The sequence below is a fragment of the Microtus pennsylvanicus genome, chromosome 1, assembly GCF_037038515.1.
Source record: "Microtus pennsylvanicus isolate mMicPen1 chromosome 1, mMicPen1.hap1, whole genome shotgun sequence".
Classification (NCBI taxonomy): Eukaryota; Metazoa; Chordata; class Mammalia; order Rodentia; family Cricetidae; genus Microtus; species Microtus pennsylvanicus.
Window position 1 is genome coordinate 208,871,309 of NC_134579.1, and position 21,741 is coordinate 208,893,049.

Genomic DNA, 21,741 nt, shown 5'->3' on the forward strand with positions numbered 1-21,741 from the left:
CAGCAGTGAGTGCCAGATGTGCAGGTGGTGTGTATGCCCCAGACACTGCACAGCAGTGAGCGCCAGATGTGCAGGTGGTGTGTATGCCCCAGACACCGCACAGCAGTGAGCGCCAGATGTGCAGGTGGTGAGCGCTAACTGTCAGTCCTGTCCCCAGAGTGCATTTGCTTGTCATTGTTTCAGAGAAATTCCGGTTAGACCGGAGCTTCGGGTCACTGCCGTCACGCATGCTGTGTGCGTCTGTCTACAGCTCATCCAGCAGAGCAGTGGATCTAACCTCCCTGGTACTGTGCCCCTTTACTACAGTTCCTCATGCTGTGATGACCCCCAGCCATAAAAATATTTCCTTGCTACTTCATAGCTGTGATTTTGCTACTGTTATGAATCATAATGTCATATCGGATGTGCAGAATATCTGATGTGCGACCCCCAGAGGTGTCATGAGCCCTAGCCTGAGAACTGCGGCAGCAGAGGTCCTGGGAGTGTAAGTGTGTGGGGTGAATGAAATAGGAGAGACCCGTGTTTCACTCTGCATCCCAAGCTGAGTCGGCGTGGTTTAGTGTTGTTCTGTACCCATCATGCACTTTGGCATGCCGCCATATTGGCACACCCTAGCTGCCTTTGATTCTTGCTGTCCTGATAAAGTTCATCCATGTGGCGTGTGTGTGAGAGGGTGGAGTGTTTCTGTAGGAGGGTGTGAGGTATGGGGAACAGGGGAAGCGGGCTGAAACCACACCACTCCAGCTGATTATAATTGTTCCTTGGGTGCTGAGGAAGTTGAAGTTGCTTACTTGCAGTTTGAGCAACACAGACCTGTGACTTAGGTTGAAGTCATCTCTCGTCTTGCTGTTTAAGATCCAGCAATGGGAGCAGAACCTGGAAAAATTCCACATGGACCTGTTCCGCATGCGGTGCTATTTGGCGAGCTTACAAGGTGGGGAGCTGCCGAACCCCAAGAGTCTCCTTGCTGCCACCAGCCGCCCATCCAAGCTGGCTCTTGGCAGGTTGGGCGTCCTGTCTGTTTCGTCTTTCCATGCTCTGGTAAGTTCCTGGGGAAGGCTGGGTCAGTGGCTTGTGTAGAGACTTGCTTTTCCCTAACTGGTTGCTAGCTTCCAGCTTCTGCTGGAAGTTAGCCTGGTAACTGTCAAGGGTCACAGAGGCAAGGTACCAGGCATCAGCGTGGGAGACTGTAGTTGACAGTTCCTCAGGTTTCTAGGAGTCTAGCTATTAGTTGGAAGTTACTCCATATTCTTAATCTACTGGTCTATCCTTCCTCATACTCTTGGGAAGGTAGGACCTCTGAGGAATGTTCCTACTTGGTGAAGAAGAAGAAAAATATGGATTAAATGTTGCCCAAACTGGGGCTAGGATGACAACCCAGTGAGTAAACTCATTTCCTTGCAAGTGTGAAGACTGAGTTTTATCCCTAGAACCTAGACTTGGAGAGCTTCAGACCCACAAGAACCAAATTCTAAAAACAGGAAAAAGGAAGGAAAGAAGGAAGGAAGGAAGAGAGGTAGGGCTTGGCTAATGGCTTAATGGTTAAAGCAAGGTGAAAGGACTTCTGGTTTTCTGATTTGCATCCCTGTAAATGCTCCGTGGCCATGACTACCGCCTGGAGACAGGATTCCTGGAGCTGAGCAAGTTGACTAGTCAGCTAGTAAACTCTATGAACTCTGAGTTTGACTGATATTCCCTATGTCAAATAGCAGGAAGAAGGCTTGGGGATGATTCCTGAGGTCAACCCCAGACCTCCCCACATGCACTTACACACACACACACACACACACACACACACAAACATACATATATCCACAGGCATATAACACCACATACACATGAAAAGGAGAAAACTTAAAAGAATAAATGAGGTGGATGGCACCTCAGGGATGACACAGAGCTGACCATTGGTGCCCACATGCACCTGCAGATGTGTGAACACACATATAAACACAACACATCAAGATTGTTTGGCCTGAGGTTGGGAGCCCCATGGGTAGAGTCTGAAATTACGTCTGGCTTCTGCATTGATCTGGCTCAGTTTGCGGGGCTCAGAGTGGTTTCGCTGACCCGCTTGCCCACTGTGGAGCCCTCTGGATGCTGGGATTTGGCTTGTGCTGTCTAGGTAAGAGGCATCTGTGTGAAGGCTGTACTTCTGTGTATGAGCTATGCATCAAACACAGTCACTGACAGAGCACAGGGCGAGACTGACGTCTCCACGCAAAGACACTGTGATTGGCTTTAAGATGCTTTGCAACTGTGTTTTCCATCAGGTGTGTTCGAGAGATGGCTCCACACTCAGGAAGAGAACACTCTCCCTTTCCCAGAGAGGAAAAAACAAGAAAGGCATATTTTCTTCCTTGAAAGGGCTGGACACCCTGGCAAGAAAAGGGAAGGAGAAGAGAGCTTCCATAACTCAGGTGAGTTCTTGACGTGGGAGGAATAGGAAGCTGGGTGAGATTCTTGACACCCGCATCTGGAGACTGCTGCAAGTCAGAAGTGTTTATCTTCTGGTGAAGGTGATTTCAGTGTTGATTCAAAAGAATCTAGGTTCGCCAGGGACGTGTACCCATGTGAATTATACAAACGACGTTGTCTGCTTTAGCATACCCTCAAAGGCAGGCCTGCCTGTGCGGTCTTAGGAACACAGGAAAGAGAATTCTTAGAATAGGTCTGGGGATGTGGCCCAGTTGGTGGAGTGCTTGCTTAGCGTGCCTGAAACTCCATGTTTGATCTTCATTGCTGCACACCCAGGAACATTTGTGCATAGGTGTAAAGCCAGCACTTGGCAAATTGAGGAAGGAGTATCAGGAGTTCAAAGGCATGGTCAGTGAGCTTGAGGTCAGCATGGACTAGAAACTCTGACTCCAAAAGAAGAAAGAGAAGCAGAACATGAGGCTTGAGTGTGATTCAGTAGTTGAGAGTTTGCCTAGCATGTGTAGGCCCCTGCTAGAAGAAAAGGTATGTATGTATGTATGTATGTATGTATGTATGTATGTTTGTGGGGGGCTAATCATTAGAAAAACAATCTTTACTTTTTGTTGCCTTATATCAATTTATATGAAAATGAATGCAGAAAAGTATTGCTAGTCCAAGGGAAATGCAGCTAGATTCTATATTGTTGATTGTTCTAGATCCTATTGATAGCACCGATTCTCCTACTAGTCTTAGATAGTATTGGTTGATAGTGCTAGGTTCTATTGCTAGTCGTAGATCTTACAGATGGTGCTGGATTCTATGGTCATGCTAGAATCCATGGTCCCTCAAGTCTTTCACCCTGACAATTGCATTTTGTCAGCCGGCGCTACCGAGGGAAAATCTGGTGCTCTGAAAGGCTAAACCAGTTAGTGCACCAGGGCCATAGAGCAGGGGCGGTGCTTGGCCTTGTCCGTGGTGTCCAAATCCCTGAAAGAATGGACCATAGGAGCTGCATGCAGTACGGAGTGTTTGCTCTTGGTGTTTGTTTTAAAGATTCCATTTTATGTGCATTGGTGTTTATCCACATTCATATCTGCGCGAGTGTGTTAGATCCCCTGGAACTGTAGTTACAACAGTTGTGAGCTGCCATGTGGATGCTGGGAATTGAACCTGGGCCGTCTGAAAGAGCAGTCAGTGCTCTTAACCACCAAGTCGTCTCTCCAGCCCCTGCTCTTAGTATTGTAGCAAGGAAAGAACAACTCCAATACTTATTGCTAAAATATGACCCTAAGTTCAGCAAACTGTTTTGAGAGCATGTTGAATGTGCCGATCCAAAGTGATTCCAAACACCCATAATGCAGCATGTGTTAATTGATATTTTTCTCCTGGTTGTCAGGTTGTAGGATTATTTTTTTCAAGTACAGTGGAAAGAAAAAGCTATAAGGTGATCTTATCCTGTAACCGACAGGGAAAAGATTTGCAATGATTGTCAGTGAGCTGCCCGTGTTCTGGAAATGATTTTGCTTGTTATTTTAAAGAGATGGTCACAGTTCATAGAAGTTTATTTCCTAATTCGTGTCTCTTTAACTGTGAACAACACTTAGGAATAGTGTGACTAAAGACTTTAAAATAATTTCAATGTTTTAAAATCCTGAAACCGTGAAGGGTTGGGTGAGGAGGAGTGGATGGGTTGGTGGAAAGACAGCAAAATGCATGTGAGTTCTTTTATGGGATCCCTGATTTCTTAAATACCCATAGACAGGAAGAATCGCCTAGCCACAGGGCTGGCGAGATGGCCCCTTAGGTAAAGTGTTCACCGTCAAGTCTGGCGATGTGTTTGCTTCCCCAGGAACCATATGGTAGAAGGAGAGCACTGACTGCACAGGTTGCCCTCCAGCTTCTGTGCGCTCACTGTGGCGTGAGCCCACAACATACACAATAAGTAAATGCAAAAGAAATGAAAGACTTACAGTTCTGCTTGTGTTTTGTTTAGTTACAAAAAATAATTATTTGTTGGGTATAGGTAGTGGTGAGCTATAATCCACTGACTAATATTGGGCCTATGTTTTCTGAATGGAACCTTCACGATTATGTTCTGTATATAATGTCAATATCAATTTTGATATTAATCAAGACAGCCTCATGTAATTAAAGCGTGATCAATAGCTGGGTAACTTGCTTATTTTTAGAAGTACCATTTAGTTAATTAAATGAGTCTTCCTGTCTGCCTTGGCATATCTGCTAAGTGTTCTCAACAAAAGATTTCTTGATAAACAAAAGCATTTGGTTGAACATTCTTTGTTTTAAAAAAAGATATGATGTTAATACATACATAGCTGAATAAAGTTGATATATTAGTTATTCCTAGTTGAAAATTTTATTTGATGTTAGCATTTTACAAAACTTAGAAGATAAAATTTACAAAAGTAAAAAGTGATTTCTAGTCTTTTTGGCTTCAAACAAACCTCTATTAACATATTGTCTTCCAATATTTATTCTAAGAACATAAAAACAGTTATAAGATTGACTACTGCAGCTTTGCCAACTCTGTTCCACATCTTCTGAAATGCATAATTACAAAAGCAAAGTCAAGAAAATTCAAGATGACTTGAATGCTATGAGACATCACAGAAAAGTCAATATGAAACCATGGGAGGAAAGAAAGCAGATTCCTCTGCAGAGGGAAAGCGTAATATTTGAATGTTACTCCAGAATGTGAAATGAAGAGCTCACAAAAAGTTATACAACTTTAGTCTTAAACTGAAGATGTCTGGATGCCAAAGGAAAATTGTAGAACCATTTCATTAGTCTTTTTCCTTCTTTCTGTTTGTCAGATGTTTGATTCGAGCAGCAGCCATGGATTTCCTGGAACTCAGCTACCTCAAAACTCCTCTAACTCCAGTGAGGTAAACTTGGCTGGACAAGGCAGCCATCTTGGCAGCCATATTGTTTTATGCTAACAAAGCAGGGAATGCTGGTTTAGATCGATTAAAAGACAAGTTTAGAATGAAAATGGTTCCTACTAAGTAAGCTAAGAGGTCCCCTAAATGTTAAGTATCTTTGGAGGCTTTTAAACTTTCATCACCACCTTCAAAGGAGTGCTATCAGTGACCGTGTCAGAGCAGTGTCTTGGTCAGCAGTTCCTGACCCTCCTGTGAATATTAACGAATCCCAAGTTACACCTTCCTTCATGAGAGTCAAGGCCTTCACATAGATGGTCCGTGCTTCTCTGGTCATCCTCAGTGGAGTTGAGCAGTGTCCTTCTCTGGTCTCCAGAGTTGCTTCTGTTTCTGAATGGGACCAGGAGTGGGGTCCACTGCTTGGATATGTTGATAGTTACTCTACTTTCTTAAAACTCTCTTCCTTCTTTCAAAGTTGTATTTCATATTGTTCGTCAATTTCTCCAACTTTTCCCCCTCAGATTCCTTTATCTGTAATTTTATTTCTAACAAACATCTGAGCTCATCAAAGTTAAAATGTGACAGTTGCTTTGGGAAGCAGGGCAGTACTCTCTAGTGATATAAAATATTCAGTGTAGACAGCTACATGCTCCGCCTCCTTGTGAAGCTAGGAACAGTCTCCTTAGTGTATGACTGCTGTTGCTAAAACTGCTCCTAGGTGGCAGCTCTGCTTCAGGCACCCTGCCTCCCGTGGGATGAGTGTGAATGGGTTGGAAGATCCTCTACCTGGAGTCCTGTTTCTTCTCACCGGCAACCTGCCAGGACCATGGCTGCCAAGAGCAGGCTATGGGGATTGGGCGGCTTGGATGGGGATGTTCCTGCCTGGTATGATCCTTTTGCTAAAGCTCACAAACCATAAGGAGGCACTGAAACCGCATCCGAACCTTCTTTTTTATAAAGGATGCTATCAAAGTGGCAGTCGTTTGATAACGAATTCTGTCCATTTCCTGTGCCCCGTGGTTTCTGTATACTTGCGGAGCTGATTCAAAATTCCTGCGAGATTATGCTGTCATCAAGAAGCTTGACTTAATCATGTGGTTTGTGTGTTACCGAGATTTCAGTTCTTTCTGTGCCCTGCCTTATCAAGTCACATTTGTGTGTGTATGCGCATGCACACATGTAAGTGCGTGTCCTTGTGTAGTGTCTTGAAGAAGAGCTTTTTGTAGGTTCGTGGTTTGTGTAGTGTAAGTGTTCCTGTGTATTCTAAGCCCATAGCTCATGCCAACATTATGAGACTCGCTTAACATTGGTTGCTTAATTGTTTGTATTAGCTGTAGTCCTTTGAGAACTGTTGGATCCGTGATGGAAACCCAGTGTTTTAAGATTGTATCTCCTTTAATATTATGTAACAATAGAAAGTTCTTATTTTACAAGTTTTAGGAGTGAGATCATCAAAGCATTATCGAGACTCCCTGCAGACTTTGAGAGGAAATGTTGCCAACATGGTCACTGATAGGGAAGGCCTGTGCCTATTTAAATTGGGTTCAGGTTTACACATATACCAGTCGAATCCCCAAGTCCCAGGCTATTAGAGGCCCCTCTCCTGAGCATCTCTCCAGCCGAAACCCTGTGTAGGGGCCCAGGACACTTTCCATTCGTGTGCTGGATGTTTCAGTGGTGCATTTTTCTGTCCTGTGTCACAGAAGACAGGTAGCCAGGTTCAAATAGAACTGTAGCTTGAACTAAGGGGGGGGGGGACTTTTTCTTTTTTTTTAAATACCTCTTTGGCTTAAGATCCTGCCTGTAGCTGTTTGGATAATTACAATTATTATTCGGTAGTTGTCTTGCACTAATCACAGAGAATGTTTGCGGCACACAAACCGTCTGCTTTTATACAGTAAGTACATTATGTGCACTGGCATCGCACAGAAAGGCCGTTGTGAGGGAGGAGCCGCAATCCTTTGAAAATATCCCACCATAATTGGTACATCCTGTAAGGGTCTAGCAGTGAGTCACCCTAATTGGGAGTCTGTTAGCGCTGGAGGAAAGCCAGCCTCCTTGGAGCATTTTTGAAAGGACACCTTGGCTCGCCCCAAATGAGAGCTTTTCAGAGGCCTCTTGATGAGTAATGATGAGTCTCAGACAGTGTTTGCCAGGGAGGTGTTTGTTACGGAGATGTCAACAAATCTCCCACTGAGTTAGGGTGGCAGCTGCCTCAGAAAGACACAGCCGCCGCCGCGGCAGCCCCTGGCCTGGGCCTCTGAGCCTGGAAAACTGTCCGGGGGTGTCCTGACTTTATGTGGCAGAGAGTGAATTGGAGTATTGTCACGTTGGGTACTAGCTGCAGACGGGGCGGTGGGGGGGGTGGAGGGGGGGAGCACCGGGATGTTAGTGTCTCAAATGGAAAATGTGAATGAAGCAGCCAACTGTTTACCACAGCACAGTCTGTTCAAATAGAACGCTAGTCTGTAACCTTCTACAGCACATGTACGTGTGCGCCCATAGAGCATGTCTCTGTCTGTCTCTGCATGCACATAGCTGGCCAGTCAGGCCTTTGTCCTCCCTCTCCAACCACTGCTGTCTGGCCATCTGCCCAAGAAGGAAGTAAACACCGCATCATCCTTGATATGGAGTTGTCAAGAAAAGCCAGAGCGGATCATTTCTTTTGTGCCGTCCCTTCATCTCACTTGCTAATAGACCTCTCCTTTGATCAGGGACTGGGGTGGTGTGGGCCCACTTATGACAGACAGACACTGTGATTTTGCTACTCATGTCCCTTCAGTGATTAAAGCGGTAATTACAAGCCATTCGATCCAAAAGCATCTGCCACGAGAATGCACAGGGTTGCCATTCTCTCTCCACGATACATACTGAGTAGAAGTGATTTGATATGTGGTTTCAGGGCCATTAGATAATAATAATAATAATGATAATGATAATTTCTGTAGCTGTTGCCCTACCTACCAGAAGAGCTAGCTCGACTTGCCAATGCTAAGGTAGCATGTTATGGCTGGGCCTCCAGTTCACCAATGCCTCCAGTTCCTAAGTGGCCAGCAGGAGTTGGGCTGTAACAAGACAACATTACACCCCACTTGAGGCTCCTCAAGGTTTTGGAACAAAGAATAATTCTCACGCAGTTCTGGGCAGTGGTTGTCCCATGCAGGTATGGCTGAGCTGAATGCAGAAGGTTTGCAGAGCGTCTCATGCCATTCCTCCTGGTGTGGCCTCCTGAAGCCATTACTTGTCGTGGTCCCCTTTAAGGCGAGGGAGGCATGGAGGCAGCAGGTTACCAGGCTGCCTGAGGCTAGCAAGACAAAAATCTGACCTCCGCCAGTTCTTCTTTCCTCGGTGTTCTCCTGGGACTGAGAACTTTGAGCGGGACTTCGGGAATATCTTCTGACTGGGGGAGGAGGTAGAGCAGGAGAGAGCCAGAGGGTGAGACTGTCCTTTTGCTGCAGCTAACCAAGCTGGAACTCTGGAGCACCCTTTGAGAAGGGTGTGCGGGAAGGAATGCCCGGATGTCTCGTTTGCGTGTGTGTTTAGTTTTAGAATTTTCTGTCCCTTTAATGGAAAGGATGTAGGAGAATGTTTTATCTGACTCTTTGAAACCAAAGTGCGTATGTTTTCAGCTTGGATGACATTGGCCCTTCCTGAGGAAATCAACACAAGCTTTCTCTCGGAAAGGGCAAAGCTTAAAATAACTTAGAAGCTCTGTATTCACCAAGTAGACATTTTTTTTCCTGGTTCTAATTAATTAATTCCACATTATTTGATTCTGTTGAACAATCAGGTTTCTCCTTTCCCATATTTAATACATGTGTGCATGTTCGAACATGTGGGGGGGGGTGCAGCAAGAAGCACATCTAGTTTGTCATTGTGGGAGGTCTTTTGGGAGGCTCTCTCTCCCTGATGGCCTTGGCTTTGCTAGGCATCTTCTGTGAACAGTGTGGACATAGGAAAGGACTCCTCCATGTGCATACAGGCTCAATGCTGTGGTTAGTGGAACACAGAGGGGTTGTCTCTGTTGTCCCTTCTCTCATCCCTCCCTTTATTCTCTCACGTTTCTTCTTTCAAGACTTGTCTTCTTCTAGCAAGGTGGTAATTTGTCTTCCTGAAATTCGGGGCTTTTAAGAACCTGACACTCAAAAAGCAAATCTGACTCAAACGCAGGTGTCAAGCCTTGACCTTCCCCATGGGTCGTGTGTGAGTCTCTAGTGGCGCCCATCTCTCATCATCCAGGTACTGAGTATATTCTGGGCATGAGACATCACGTTAAGGGCTAGAAGAGCCTGTGGATGAGGCAACCGTACTATCAATGACCTCACCACTCAAAGTGGGTGAACCCAAAGCTAAGCTTGACGTGAGCTGGGGTCTGCTATGTCAAGAACTTAGTGTCGCATGTTCCCCTAACGAGTGATTCCAACATTAGAGCCAGGGGGCACAGAACAACAGAGGGAAGCAATTGAAATGATCAGAAATGCAGAGGCAGGGGGTGTCTTACTTTTTATGAGAAGGCCCCTGGAGACAGTTTGTTCAACTAGGGCACAGTTTACACAGTAGAATTAGGAAGCGAATCTGGACCGTTCGGTCATGTCCACTGTGGTGAGAAGTTAGCTGGCAGGCTTCCATGACCACACTGTGTCATAGCGGGGGGCTTGACTCATATCCAGACTTTGGGGGTCAGAGCCCTTCTGTACTGCAGGTACTGCTTGTGTAAGCTTAAGAAAGCATTTTAGAACTTCCGCACCCATTTTTCTTACCGGGTAAGTAGGGGTCACGACGGTGCCCACCTGAGAGTGTGTTTGCGAGTGAATTAGGATTTTATCTTATGTAAAGGGATCTCCCTCATGGTATGGCACGGAGGTGAACCTCCCTGAGCCCCTGACCCCCTATCCCTCCTGTCCTCTTCTTGAAGGACAGCATGAAGTGCCCTGTAGCGATTTCTGTACTTTTCAGTTTCTTACTCCACAGTGACCTCTGCTGGGCCTTCAGTTTTATTTTTCAATGAGCATTGTTCAAGAGTGGAGCCTGTGCCGATAGGGGCAACCCCTGCTCTTCCTGGGCCCCTGAGAGGAACCCCTGCCCTAGAGACAGAACTGCCTGGGACAATGAGCCAGAGAAAACCCTCACCCACGTGACAGACCCTCTTAGCAGAGAGTGTCCCAGTGCCCACCTGGCATCCGAGGCTCAAGGCCTCTGCTTTTGTCTTTTCTCCTTGGCGTGTGTGGAGGGGGAGGGGGGGCGGGAAGGGCGACTTCAGTTCCAGCTGTGATCGTCCTTCTAGGAAAATGTGCTGGCGTTGACAGATCAGTGGCAGATGCAGTTATAGCACTTCAGAACTGAGCATCACGTTTCCAAACAGACAGCACAGAAAGGTGGATTCTTCCTTTTTTCTGGCCAAGCCTGTCCTTTGGAATGTCCTTATTATATTGAGTTTGGCTTTGCACGGTGTGTGTTTAAAGACGTGCATGGCATTAGCAGTAAAATAGCCCATCTGTATGAATGCTGTAGGTCTGAGTCTTACAAAGCAATGAGGGAGCCCCATTCAGTATGTCACGCTTCTCCCATAAGACATCTTCATGCACGTGGCCTCCCTTGCTCATAAAAGCTAGTGTTGATTTATAAATATCAGTAATGAGAACAATGCTTCCTCTTGCAAAGTGGCAAACTGAGGCTTAGCAAATCAAATTTTATTGTTTGTTTTGAGATACGGTCTCACTTCGTCGATGAGGCTCAGGCTGAGCTCTGATCTCAGAGGTCTCCCGTTCTCTGCTGGGATTAAAGGCGTATGCCCACACACCCATCTAAATTAAACATTCCTCCACCAGGCGACTATTGCCTGGTCAAGTAGCAGCACTGGAGTTTGGTTCACCGTAGTGTTCCTGCAGGGATCTAGCTCGAGGAAATACTGGAGTGGCTGAGTGCATCATTGCCGTGCGTGTTATCCATCTGAGCAGTGGTGGCTCACATGAAGTAACGGGCTGCGACGGGGAGATGTAGGAAAATATTCTGGGAAAGTCCTGAATCAGGTGGTATGTTTGGGGATGATTCCCTGACAAATGGCCACGTCTGACATAGCAGGGAGACAGAGAGAAGATGCGCTCTGTACTAGATGTTAGATTTAAAAAGTCTAAATGGAAGAATGAAGGACCACATTGCCAGAGAGTTGAGTTTCAACCTGGGCTGGGGTACAGTTCGACATGCCCATCCCTGTGGATGAGAACCTTGGGAAGCTGGAAAGGGATTGAGGATTAGATGCACGGTTCCCCGTGGCCCTTCTCCACCAGGACTCTATAGCAGTGAGACTGAGCTGTTCTGAACTGCCCCTGTGTCAGAGTAGAAGGAGCCTCTGTTCTTGGGCTTCGGCTCCATCTGCATAGAGAGAGGAAAAGCCACAGGCCGCCCCAGAGCAGTGTGAGGCCAGTGTGTGCAGCGTGTGCAAAGCTTACGTCAACAACTACTTACATGAAGGCAGCACCCTTCCCCGTGTAGCTGCTGTTTTTCTTCCCTGACCTACGCTTTCTCACCTAACACAGGTCCATGATCTGCATCTGTATGGCTCCACGGTAGACAGCGCTCTCCGAGACAGCACATGGGAGATCCAGACGTATGTTCACTTCCAGGACCATGACGGAGTCACTGTGGTCATCAAGCCCGAGCACAGAGTGGAGGATGTGCTGATGTTGGCGTGCAAGGTGATGGGTTTTGCTGTAGAAATATATACTGCTCAATAGAGAGGATCAGTGATGCACTCCTGGCTTCTGGTTTTGAGGGGAGCTTAAGACCCAACTTTCTACACGGGGGAACATTTTCTAGTGAGTTAACTCTGCCCACAGACATATTTAGTCTATCCCTAAAGTTGCTGTGACATCCGTTTCTGCTCACGTTGCTTAGCAATGAAGTGTTTTGTGTACTATTAAGTGTATCACCCAGTGCCGTTCACAGTCGCTCCTTGAGCACTTAGGAGATGACGGTGAATCATTCTTCCAACTGGACTTTATTCCCAGTGTGAAGAGGAAGTGGATCAATCCACTCCGCGCTGGCAGGTCTGATGCCTTTAGACCACCAGGGGTCGCAGTAGAGCTGAAAGACTTAAGGTACAGGAGTCCATGGGAATACATACATGGTGAAGAGGCATACAGAGTTTGCTGACATTCATGATAGGCATGAAGAGTATTTTATTTCTTTTATTTCTCTCTTATGCTTGGCCTTGAAGGTTTAGCGTCCCGTATACTTGTGTATGCAATCGTGTGTTTATGATCTCAACTCCTCCTCCCCGCAGTGTGTAAGCCTTTTCTTCAGAAAAGCCTGGATACACACCGAGAGAGAGAGAGAGAGAGAGAGAGAGAGAGAGAGAGAGAGAGAGAGAGAGAGAGAGAGAGAGAGAAGGAGGAGGAGGAGGAGGAGGAGGAGGAGGAGGAGGAGGAGGAGGAGGAGGAGGAGGAGGAGGAGGAGGAGGAGGAAATATTTGAACTTCTACATTTTCATTTTGAAAATACTCTGAAGTGTGAAATTCTGAAGCCCATAGAACCTAAACCCATCTTGCAAATCTCTGTTCTTTCATGAGAAACAATTTAAAGGTAGCGACTGACCGCAGGAAGAGCTAGCCGATCTGACAGGAGATGGTGGTGTAATGAAATGCGGTTCCTCAACTCCCTAGTGGTGAACCTTACCCTTTGTGGTGACGGTATTTAGAGGAAACCTTCACAGTGAACTTCGACCCTTCTTCTTCTTGTTTGCACATTTAAATTTGAGTTTTTCCATAGTTCCAGTGGCTTTTTGAGATTTTGTCAGTGGTCAGTTGTGAGCCTCCTGAACATGGGTGATTTTAGGACAGAGCAATTAGACTCCGAGTAACCAATCGTTTTCTTGCAGATGAGACAGTTGGAGCCCACTCACTACGGCCTTCAGCTTCGAAAAGTGGTGGGTGGAAGCGTCGAGTGGCATGTGCCCGCACTCTGTGAATACATGCAGGAGCAGGCAAGTGGAGGGTTGGAGGTTGAGAGGGACTGTCCAACCGCGTCTGCGTCCGACCTCACAGCCCAGGCTGGCCTCAAACTCCGTGTGGAGCTGAGGATGATCTCGAGATTTTTTTTTTTATTTTACATACCAACCCCAGTTCCATCTCCCTCCCATTCTCCCATTCCCCCACCCACCTGCCCCCTATCCTACCCCCATGCACCCCTCAGAGAGAGTAAAGCCTCCCTTGGGGAATCAACAAAGTCTGGCATACCAAATTAAGGCAGGACCAAGCTTATCTCCCTGTATCAAGGCTGAGCAAAGTATCCTACCATAGGGAATGGGCTCCAAAAAGCCAGTTCATGCATCCAGGATAAGTCTTGGTCCCATTGCTAGCGCCCCCCCCCCAATAAATCAAGCTACATAACTGTCACGCACATTCAGAGAACCTAGTTTGGTTCCATGATCTTTAGGTTCTGACCCTCCTGCCTTGACCTCTGGAGTACCTGGAATACAGATGTGTGCTCCCACACCTAGCGTGTGTGTGATGCTTGGGTTCACACCCAACCGAGGCTTTGCACATGATAGGTGAGCGGTCTGCCAGCTCAGCGCATTCCCTAGGTCTCTGTGTGCTCTTAATTTTGAAGGCTGTAATTTGGGGGCAAACTTCACATTTGGTGTTTGCTTTGTAAAGAGCTCTCACGTAAGCAGTGCGGTAATCTTCCCGGGGAAACTGTCTCAACACAATGCTGTGAGGTTGTGTGACGTTAAATCTGTTGGCTCTGTTGCTTTCACCTTCCCTAGGTTTATGACGAAATTGAAGTTTTCCCTCTCAATGTGTATGACGTGCAGCTAACCAAGACTGGGAACGTGACTGACTTCGGTGAGTGTCCTGACCCTGGGAGCCTGCTGCTCATCCCGTCTTTAGCCCCTTTCTCTCTCTCTCTCTCTCTCTCTCTCTCTCTCTCTCTCTCTGTTATTATTTATTGATTTTAGCAGGATGGGCTGGTATGTATCAATATACCAGGCAGTTACAGGAAATAATATCACAGATGGTAAGGAATGTGACTCGCTGGTGGTAGTGCCAACACAAGGAATTAAACTGTGCTGGGAACTAGTGTGAGGTTCACCCAAGGGTCAGACAAAGCTTCTTTGATCCATCTGTTGATTTTTGTCTTGTCTGTCATACTTGTCTGCAGTACCTGAAGAGGCCAGAAGAGGGCGTCTGATTCCCTTATGTTTGGAATTACAAGCAGTTGTGAGTGGCCCAACTTGCATGCTAGGAGCAGCAAGTGCTCTTAACCACTGAGTCATCTCTTCAGCCCCACAAAACTTCTTTTCATATTTTCCCCACCCTTTCGCCCAGGATAGAAATCTAACCTGCCCTTCAAGAACATATGGCTGATCTAACTGGAATAAGCCCAATCTGTTTGTTTATCTCCCTTTGACCTGAATTTAACAATGAAAGGTCAGAGTTGGTGTTTAACTGTTTTCCTGGTCTTTATTGAAACCCAGCTCTAAGGTCTCTGTAGAGTTTGCTGACGTCTCAGAGAGCGCCTCAGCCTTTTATTGCCTTTACCGGAAGTCAGCAATCAGATGAAGGCTGGTGAGCACCTCCACAGAGGCTGTTTTCTCACGACAAAAACATTGTCGCAGCCTGAAGGAATGTTGGGTTACTGGTGCCTGTGCTGTGTACCTGGCGTTTTCCGTGGATTCCTGGGATTCGAACTCTGATCCTTATGCTTGTGCAGCACATGCTACGTTGTCTCATTACCCAACCCCAGTCTTTAACCTCCTTGAAACACCTCATTACATTTCATTTCAGTAAGAGTAACTTTTTGTCTTAACTTTATAAAAAAGCACTGAGGTGCGGTAGAAGTAACAAAGATTATCTGCACCCTTTATCCATGGTGACAAGTCCGTTGTGTCCACGAGTCACCCTCACCATCCGTCTCCAGATCTCTCGTGTGACAGGGCTGGAGTTTTGTGTCCCTAGGAGGCCAGCTTTCTCCTCTCCTTCCCCTGCTCTTGATAAGCGCACATTTTACCCTTCGTCCTTACGGATTTGGGAACCCTTTGATCGTTGTCTATTTGTGCCCAACTCCTTTCACTTGGCATCAATGTCTTCAGGGTTCATCCCATTCGAGGATGTGCCTGAATTGTCTTCTTGAGACTGAGTAATGTCCTACCACCTGTGTACGTGGTATTCTGTTTGTCCTTAGTCTCCTCATTAGCCAGACAGGCTGTTCCCAGGAGCTGGCTGTTAGGAACGTGCTGCCGTGGACAGATGCAACTGTTGATTAAGGTTGCACACTCCTGTGTCTAAATCCTCCAGTCTGGGTGGGGTTCCTCTTTTCCCCCCACTCTTGCTAAATAATAGCACTTTCAAAATGGTGGTAACCTGACTTCTCAGCAATGCTGCGTTGACAGGAATGGATGTTTACAGATACACCTCTGCCTAGGCTGGGGAGATAAAAGGAGGCGAACTCACACTCACTCTTCTCTTCCCCCCCCCCCCCCAGGGTTTGCAGTCACAGCTCAGGTGGACGAGCACCAGCATCTCAGCCGGATATTTATCAGCGATGTTCTCCCCGACAGTCTGGCATACGGAGGAGGTCTGTGCGGTGGTACTGTGTGTGTGCGCGCTCTGAGTTTCTAACTGTGAGATGCATCTGCCCCATGGGCTTGTTTTGCTGTTTTGTCAGATGAGGAGGATTCATCCTGGAGTTTTTGAGAAAGAATTTTCTTGAAAATGCATATGTACATATATAAAGTATGTGTGTGTGTGTAAAGAAAGAATATTCATACAGATGTGTGTATAAAGGCAGTATCATACAGATGTGTATGTGGGAGTTCTTGGGAAAGAATTTACTTGAAAATTTATATATGCATATATAAAGTATTATATGTGTATAAAGAGTATTCATACAGATGTGTATGTATGTATATAAAGAAAGTATTCATACAGATGTGTACGTGCGAGTTCTTGAGAAAGAATTTACTTGAAAAGTCATATATGTATATATAAAGTATTTGTGTATAGAGTATTCATATAGGTGTGTGTGTGTGTGTCTATAAATAGAGTATTCATAAAGATGTCCAGATAGAGGGAAGGAGGGAATGTGTGAGACAGAGAGAGAGACCCAGAAAAAACACTTGATAAGCTGTTCCCCAGATTGTGTTAAAAACAGCTGCCTAACGCCAGCTCAGAGCTGAGCTTTAGCTTAAACTTGTGCGTAAGGCTGCGTTTTCCACCTGGTCAATGGCTGGCACTTGCAGCTTGTTTTCATCTTTAAGATGCATCTCTGTAATCTCCCTTCCCCTCTTTCTTCCTGTTTCTCCCTTCCTGGTTCTCAGGACTGAGAAAGGGCAACGAGATTATGACCTTAAACGGGGAAGCTGTGTCTGACCTTGACATCAAGCAGATGGAGGCCCTATTTTCTGAGAAGAGCGTCGGACTTACCCTGATCGCCCGGCCCGTGGACAAGAAGACAACCCTGTGCACATCCTGGTCAGACAGTGACCTGTGCTCCAGGGACTGGAGAGGTCAGCCACCCTCTCCCAACCAGTCCCAGCTGCTAGAGGAATTCCTGGATAACTTTAAAAAAACCTCCACAAACGGTAAGGCTGTGTTCCGTCTCCATCTTGACTTGTTGGTGCCTTGATTGCAAGTCCAGATTGTAGAAAATACTACTCAAAGATTGCTTCCTCGTTCACTAGGACAAGAACACAGGTGCAAACTGGGAGAGATTTACCAGGAGTCCATGCATTTTAGCAATGAGAACACCTTCAGAAAAATTCAAAGTAACTACTTTTTTTTGTTGTTGTTTTTTTGTTTTTGTTTTTCGAGATAGGGTTTCTCTGTGGTTTTGGAGCCTGTCCTGGAACTAGCTCTGTAGACCAGGCTGGTCTCGAACTCACAGAGATCCGCCTGCCTCTGCCTCCCGAGTGCTGGGATTAAAGGTGTGCGCCACCACCGCCTGGCCTACTTTTTTTTCTTGCACAAAATAGTCTTTAAAACCACAGGTTCTTTCAAAAACCTTTCACCGTATTAGGCCTTGACATTGCTTGTAACCGATGGCAGGCATGAGCCTGCATAAACCCCAGTCTCGGGAGACTATGATTTCAGTCAGTGGAGTGTAAGGTGAATCCATTTGCATTGTTCTGTTTGGGTCCTGGAACACGGTGCAGGTTTTTTTTGTTTGTTTGTTTGTTTCTATCAGGAGGACTGATCTCTCAGAAGCAGCAAACTCTGTAGTTCACGGGCTGATTTGAGAACTTTGCGAAGCTCCATGACTGAAGTGTCTGCCAGTATAGTTCCTCCCACGTGAAATACCCGTATGGGGAACCACGTGAAGCAGATGTTCTGAACTTGCTGTTTCCACCTCTCTTGCCTGTTCTCTTAGAATCAGAGGCCCTAGCTGACTACCTGCCGCTTCCCTCTGTTGTCATGGAGAGTCCAGGCCAGCTTCCCTAGAAGCATAAGGTGGCTCTTGATCTTGGGCACACCTGAGCAATTTTTCCACACTGTCCTGCATTGCTAATGGATTTGCAGTAGAGATCTCTGCGTGCTGACCAAGAATGAGTGTGAAAAGCAAAAGAGAGGCAATTAGGATGGAATTTAATAATAGGGCAGGCTTGTGAGGTCATCTTTGGAATTAAGCATCAGATTGTAAGATTCAACAAGGTATCTCGTGCTTTCTCTTCCTCTTCTAGGATGCTGTTCCCATCTACAATATCATGAGGTTGACTGTTGGCTTAGAAAAGCGGGTGTCATGAAACAGAAATTATGATAGAGCTAATTAAAGGGACCATCATTCAGTTTACCCTAGGCTGCTATTCTGACCCTGAATGGCCTGTGTTATGTGTCCATTGTTGGATTGGTTATTTTTAAGGAACACTCCCTACCTGTTCTTCCTCTGTGTTTTATCATAACCAGAAGGTACTGCGGCCTGTATTATCTTTCCTATTCTGGGAATGAACCTCTACAAAATAGCAAAAGATGTGTGCAGACTTCCTTCCTTCCTTCCTTCTTTCCTTCCTTCCTCCCTCCCTCCCTCCCTCCCTCCCTCCCTCCCTCCCTCCCTCCCTCCTTTTCTCTTCTCTTCTCTTTTTTCTTTTCTTTTCTTTTCTTTTCTTCTGGCAGTGCCCACCTTCCTGGGGCAGTACAGATATCTGCTGGCACCTTCCCTGCATGGGGCTTCCCTTCCAGCTAGTTTAGAGTGTGTCAAGATTTAACCCCTTTCTCAGACAGAGCACAGCCTGTTGGGCCCCAGGATTTAGGGTTTATCCCCCCCCCTTTCTTTTGTGAGCTCCAGGTGACTGTTCCATGGCCGTGCGCCTGTGCACCATAGTGGACTGCTTTTTCATATACTCTACAAAATGGAATTTTTCTTTTCTTTTTCATTTTTGAGATAGTGGTGTTGCTTGAGGGAAACTGAGTTCTTAGGAACTTTGAAGGTTAAGGGTAGGAATAAAATCTGGGGTGAGTAGGTAAGAAATTGAGAAAAAAACAGACCTAGTTTCTCATTTGAACATAACATCCTATGTGTAAGGGGAGCTTACTTATGGGGGTGCTAAGACTGGGGTGTGGGGACAGTCACCCAGGTCCCGAGTCAGACCTGAGTTTGAGGACTGGGTACTCTCAGGGGTAGGATGTGGGTAGTAGGTTGAGTCACAGAGGGTGCTAACTCCCTTCCAATCCGTTGCAGAGGCAGTTTTGAGATGTATCCACGGCCGCCTTCAGGTGGCCACTGGAACTGAGCCACAAGTGCACACAGCATCCTTCAGTGGGCCGCTCGCTCGTGGTCCTTCTTCCCTTCCTGTCTCTTACCTACTGTGTGGTCGCTCTCCCAATAACTTCTGGAGACTTGTCCTCTTCTCAGACCGCCTTTGTGAGAGCCCCATGGTGTCCCCAATTCTGGCTTGGCAAGGGTTCTCAGCTGGTGACTCACCTCCCTTCCCTTTCTGTCCCAGCTTCTTCTTTAACTTAGACTGGAAGCCAGGCAGAATGTCTTTTGCCACCTGTATCCTAAGTACCACATGGAAGGCTGAGGCAAGAGAGCTGTGGATTTCAAGTCAGGGTGGAATATATAGCAAGCCCTTGTTTCAAATTAAATAACAATAATACCAAAAAACCCTTACTTCGATTTATCTCTCTGTGAAATAGAAGAAAAGCAATCCCGTTGTCCTATTATGACATGAAAATTTACACAAATAAGCATTTAAGTAGCTTTGGAGAAGGGATCTTAAGACAACTTTGGGCTGTCCTCGGAGCAACCTCTTTAGTGTGTTAAGTCAGACGTGTCCCACCCATGGGCATGGCTAGAAGGGACTTTACTTAGAAAGGAGGGAGGGAGGTAAGGAAGGCCCCAAGTCCATTCTACAGAGGCTGGGTCTCCACCTACTGATGTTTCTAAAGGATAAGACTGACTTTTGAAAAAGGGGAAACTGGATAAACCCCCTGTGGAGTAGGGAGAAAGATGTGTGCAGTTGTTGGGGCATATTTGACCATCTCAGGGAATGGATGCAGACCCTTTCCTGCTGGGTGTTGAAGGGGAAAGCCCTGGGAACAGTCTGCATCTGGCTCTGAGCTCTGGTCTACTTCTGGTTTAGTCTCATGTACAGACATCTACACCGGTCTCTTATTTGGCCTCTAGTCATAGCAGAAAGAAGGGTGGTCACATCAGGGGGAGGTGGAGAGAGATCACAAAGGACATGGAGGCTAGCCTAGAAGAGGTATCCTGCTCGTATTTGAGACTTCTTGATAATTAAGACGATTGGTTAAATGAGTCTCAAACTCACCCCCTGAGTTTAAGAAAGACAGACTCCTGGGTTCTGGTGTGAGACCATCTCCTGCAGACAATTAGGTCAAGCCCGTTTCTGAGTCACTAGGTCTCTGCTCCACAGGAGGAGGGTCTCTAATGAGTAGTGGAGCCATTCTCTCCCCAGCTCCCCTAAGCCGAGGTTCTGTGTCACGTAGTTATTAATACGGCTGGCATCTAAGGGTGTCCATCAGTTAGGGATTGAGCCCCGGCCTACCATCATCCTCCAGAACTCTCCGAAAGCCCTGGCACTTAGTTAGCCTTCCTCTTTTGGTCCTTGCCCCTGCCAAGAACACACTGATCCTATTAACACCGGGAGTAGCCCTGCTCTCATGGCTCTGGTCCCACAGCAGAAGCCACAGGGCCACTGTGTTTGAGCGAAGTACCTTTGACTCCTCAGGAATGAATGAATGGCTGTTTGGTTTCTGCCTTACATATTTGAATTTCCATAATAGTTACCCATTCCAGGGAGAGCAAATGCCCACAGGCTATATTTGACCCAAGTAGAAATGCTAATAAAGAATTTTTACAGAGAGAATTAATTTTATCACTGGAATTCCCCCCAAAGAGGCCAGTGTTATTTTTGACCCAACAAGGACACCATTGAAGGAGTTGGGCGTCTCCAAGCTGTTTGTGCTCTGATGCTGTTAGTGCTGTTTTTGTTTTATGCATGAAGTTATTTTTTTTTTGTTTTTTTTTTTCCCGGTGTTTGCTGGCCCTTGAGCAATCTCAGCAGCTTTTAGCAAAGTCTTAAAGTTTTTGAACGAAGATTTTTGCAAACACTAGACTCCCCCATGGTTTTCTCCATGCAAACAACCGTTACTATGGCCTGGAAGTGGTGGTGGGCATTGGGGGAGATGTGGGTAAAGGTGTTTCCTATGGAATCTCAACCAGATAAGCAGAGGCTAAAGACGGGGGCCGTGGAAAGACGTTGGCAGTTCTGCTGGGGTCAGGCTGTGAAGCCTTGAATTCTGGAAGCCTAGGAAAGAGCTGAGAACTGCCTGACCTTCCCTAGCCATTTGGGGGACATGGGACATGTTTGCTGGCCGCTTGGCCTCTGGAATGTACCTGCCACAATATCTACCACTGTAACTTCACTGCCAATGATCATCAATAACTGTTACTTTGCTGATCACGAGTCTTCTTGTGAACTCCTCTGGGGATGACGTGACAGCTTCCATGTTGAAATCAGAGCAGCTGTGTGATTGCTGCCTGAAGCCCTCCCAGGATTGGGTTCACCGACGTTCCCTTCTGGAAGAGAGGAGAGCTCTGGAAGGACATGAAGCTTTGCCTCACTGCTTGGATATACATATAAGTGGTTAACAATTGCTAAGAAAGTTTACCAGCATCTTTAGCAAAACCTGATTGTGTATCATTTCCCTGAACATCAGATGCCTATACACTATACGGTCCGAGTAAAGTCTCCAAGAGCTACCTGTGGGCTGTGCCACTGTCAAGAGGCCTCTGAGTGTTACAATGCCATGCTTGGTCTCACAGGCAAGCCAGGTCGCTAATGGTGTAGTTCCCGGAAGCCTTTAAAGAGAAAGCGTGGTGGCTGTTCGCACACAAAGAAGAATCAGTCCTCGCTCTTCCACAGTTGCTTCCAGTGACACTCGCCCACTTCTGCCCTCGTTGCTCCT

The 21,741-nt window shown here is 46.5% G+C and overlaps 1 protein-coding gene across 3 annotated transcripts in view; it reads left to right on the forward strand.

The window, feature by feature from the left end:
- Tiam2 (TIAM Rac1 associated GEF 2) overlaps nucleotides 1–21,741 on the forward strand; it is a 207,184-nt gene that overhangs the window by 121,665 nt on the left and 63,778 nt on the right. For 2 of the 3 annotated variants that reach the window (XM_075950157.1, XM_075950172.1), the window contains 8 exons: nucleotides 856–1,041; nucleotides 2,274–2,420; nucleotides 5,253–5,324; nucleotides 11,855–12,013; nucleotides 13,194–13,298; nucleotides 14,082–14,160; nucleotides 15,800–15,892; nucleotides 16,635–16,898. In XM_075950157.1, coding sequence (XP_075806272.1) covers nucleotides 856–1,041; nucleotides 2,274–2,420; nucleotides 5,253–5,324; nucleotides 11,855–12,013; nucleotides 13,194–13,298; nucleotides 14,082–14,160; nucleotides 15,800–15,892; nucleotides 16,635–16,898 — 1,105 coding nt within the window. The remainder of the gene's footprint in view (nucleotides 1–855; nucleotides 1,042–2,273; nucleotides 2,421–5,252; nucleotides 5,325–11,854; nucleotides 12,014–13,193; nucleotides 13,299–14,081; nucleotides 14,161–15,799; nucleotides 15,893–16,634; nucleotides 16,899–21,741) is intronic. The other variant, XM_075950167.1, reaches the window with a different exon arrangement.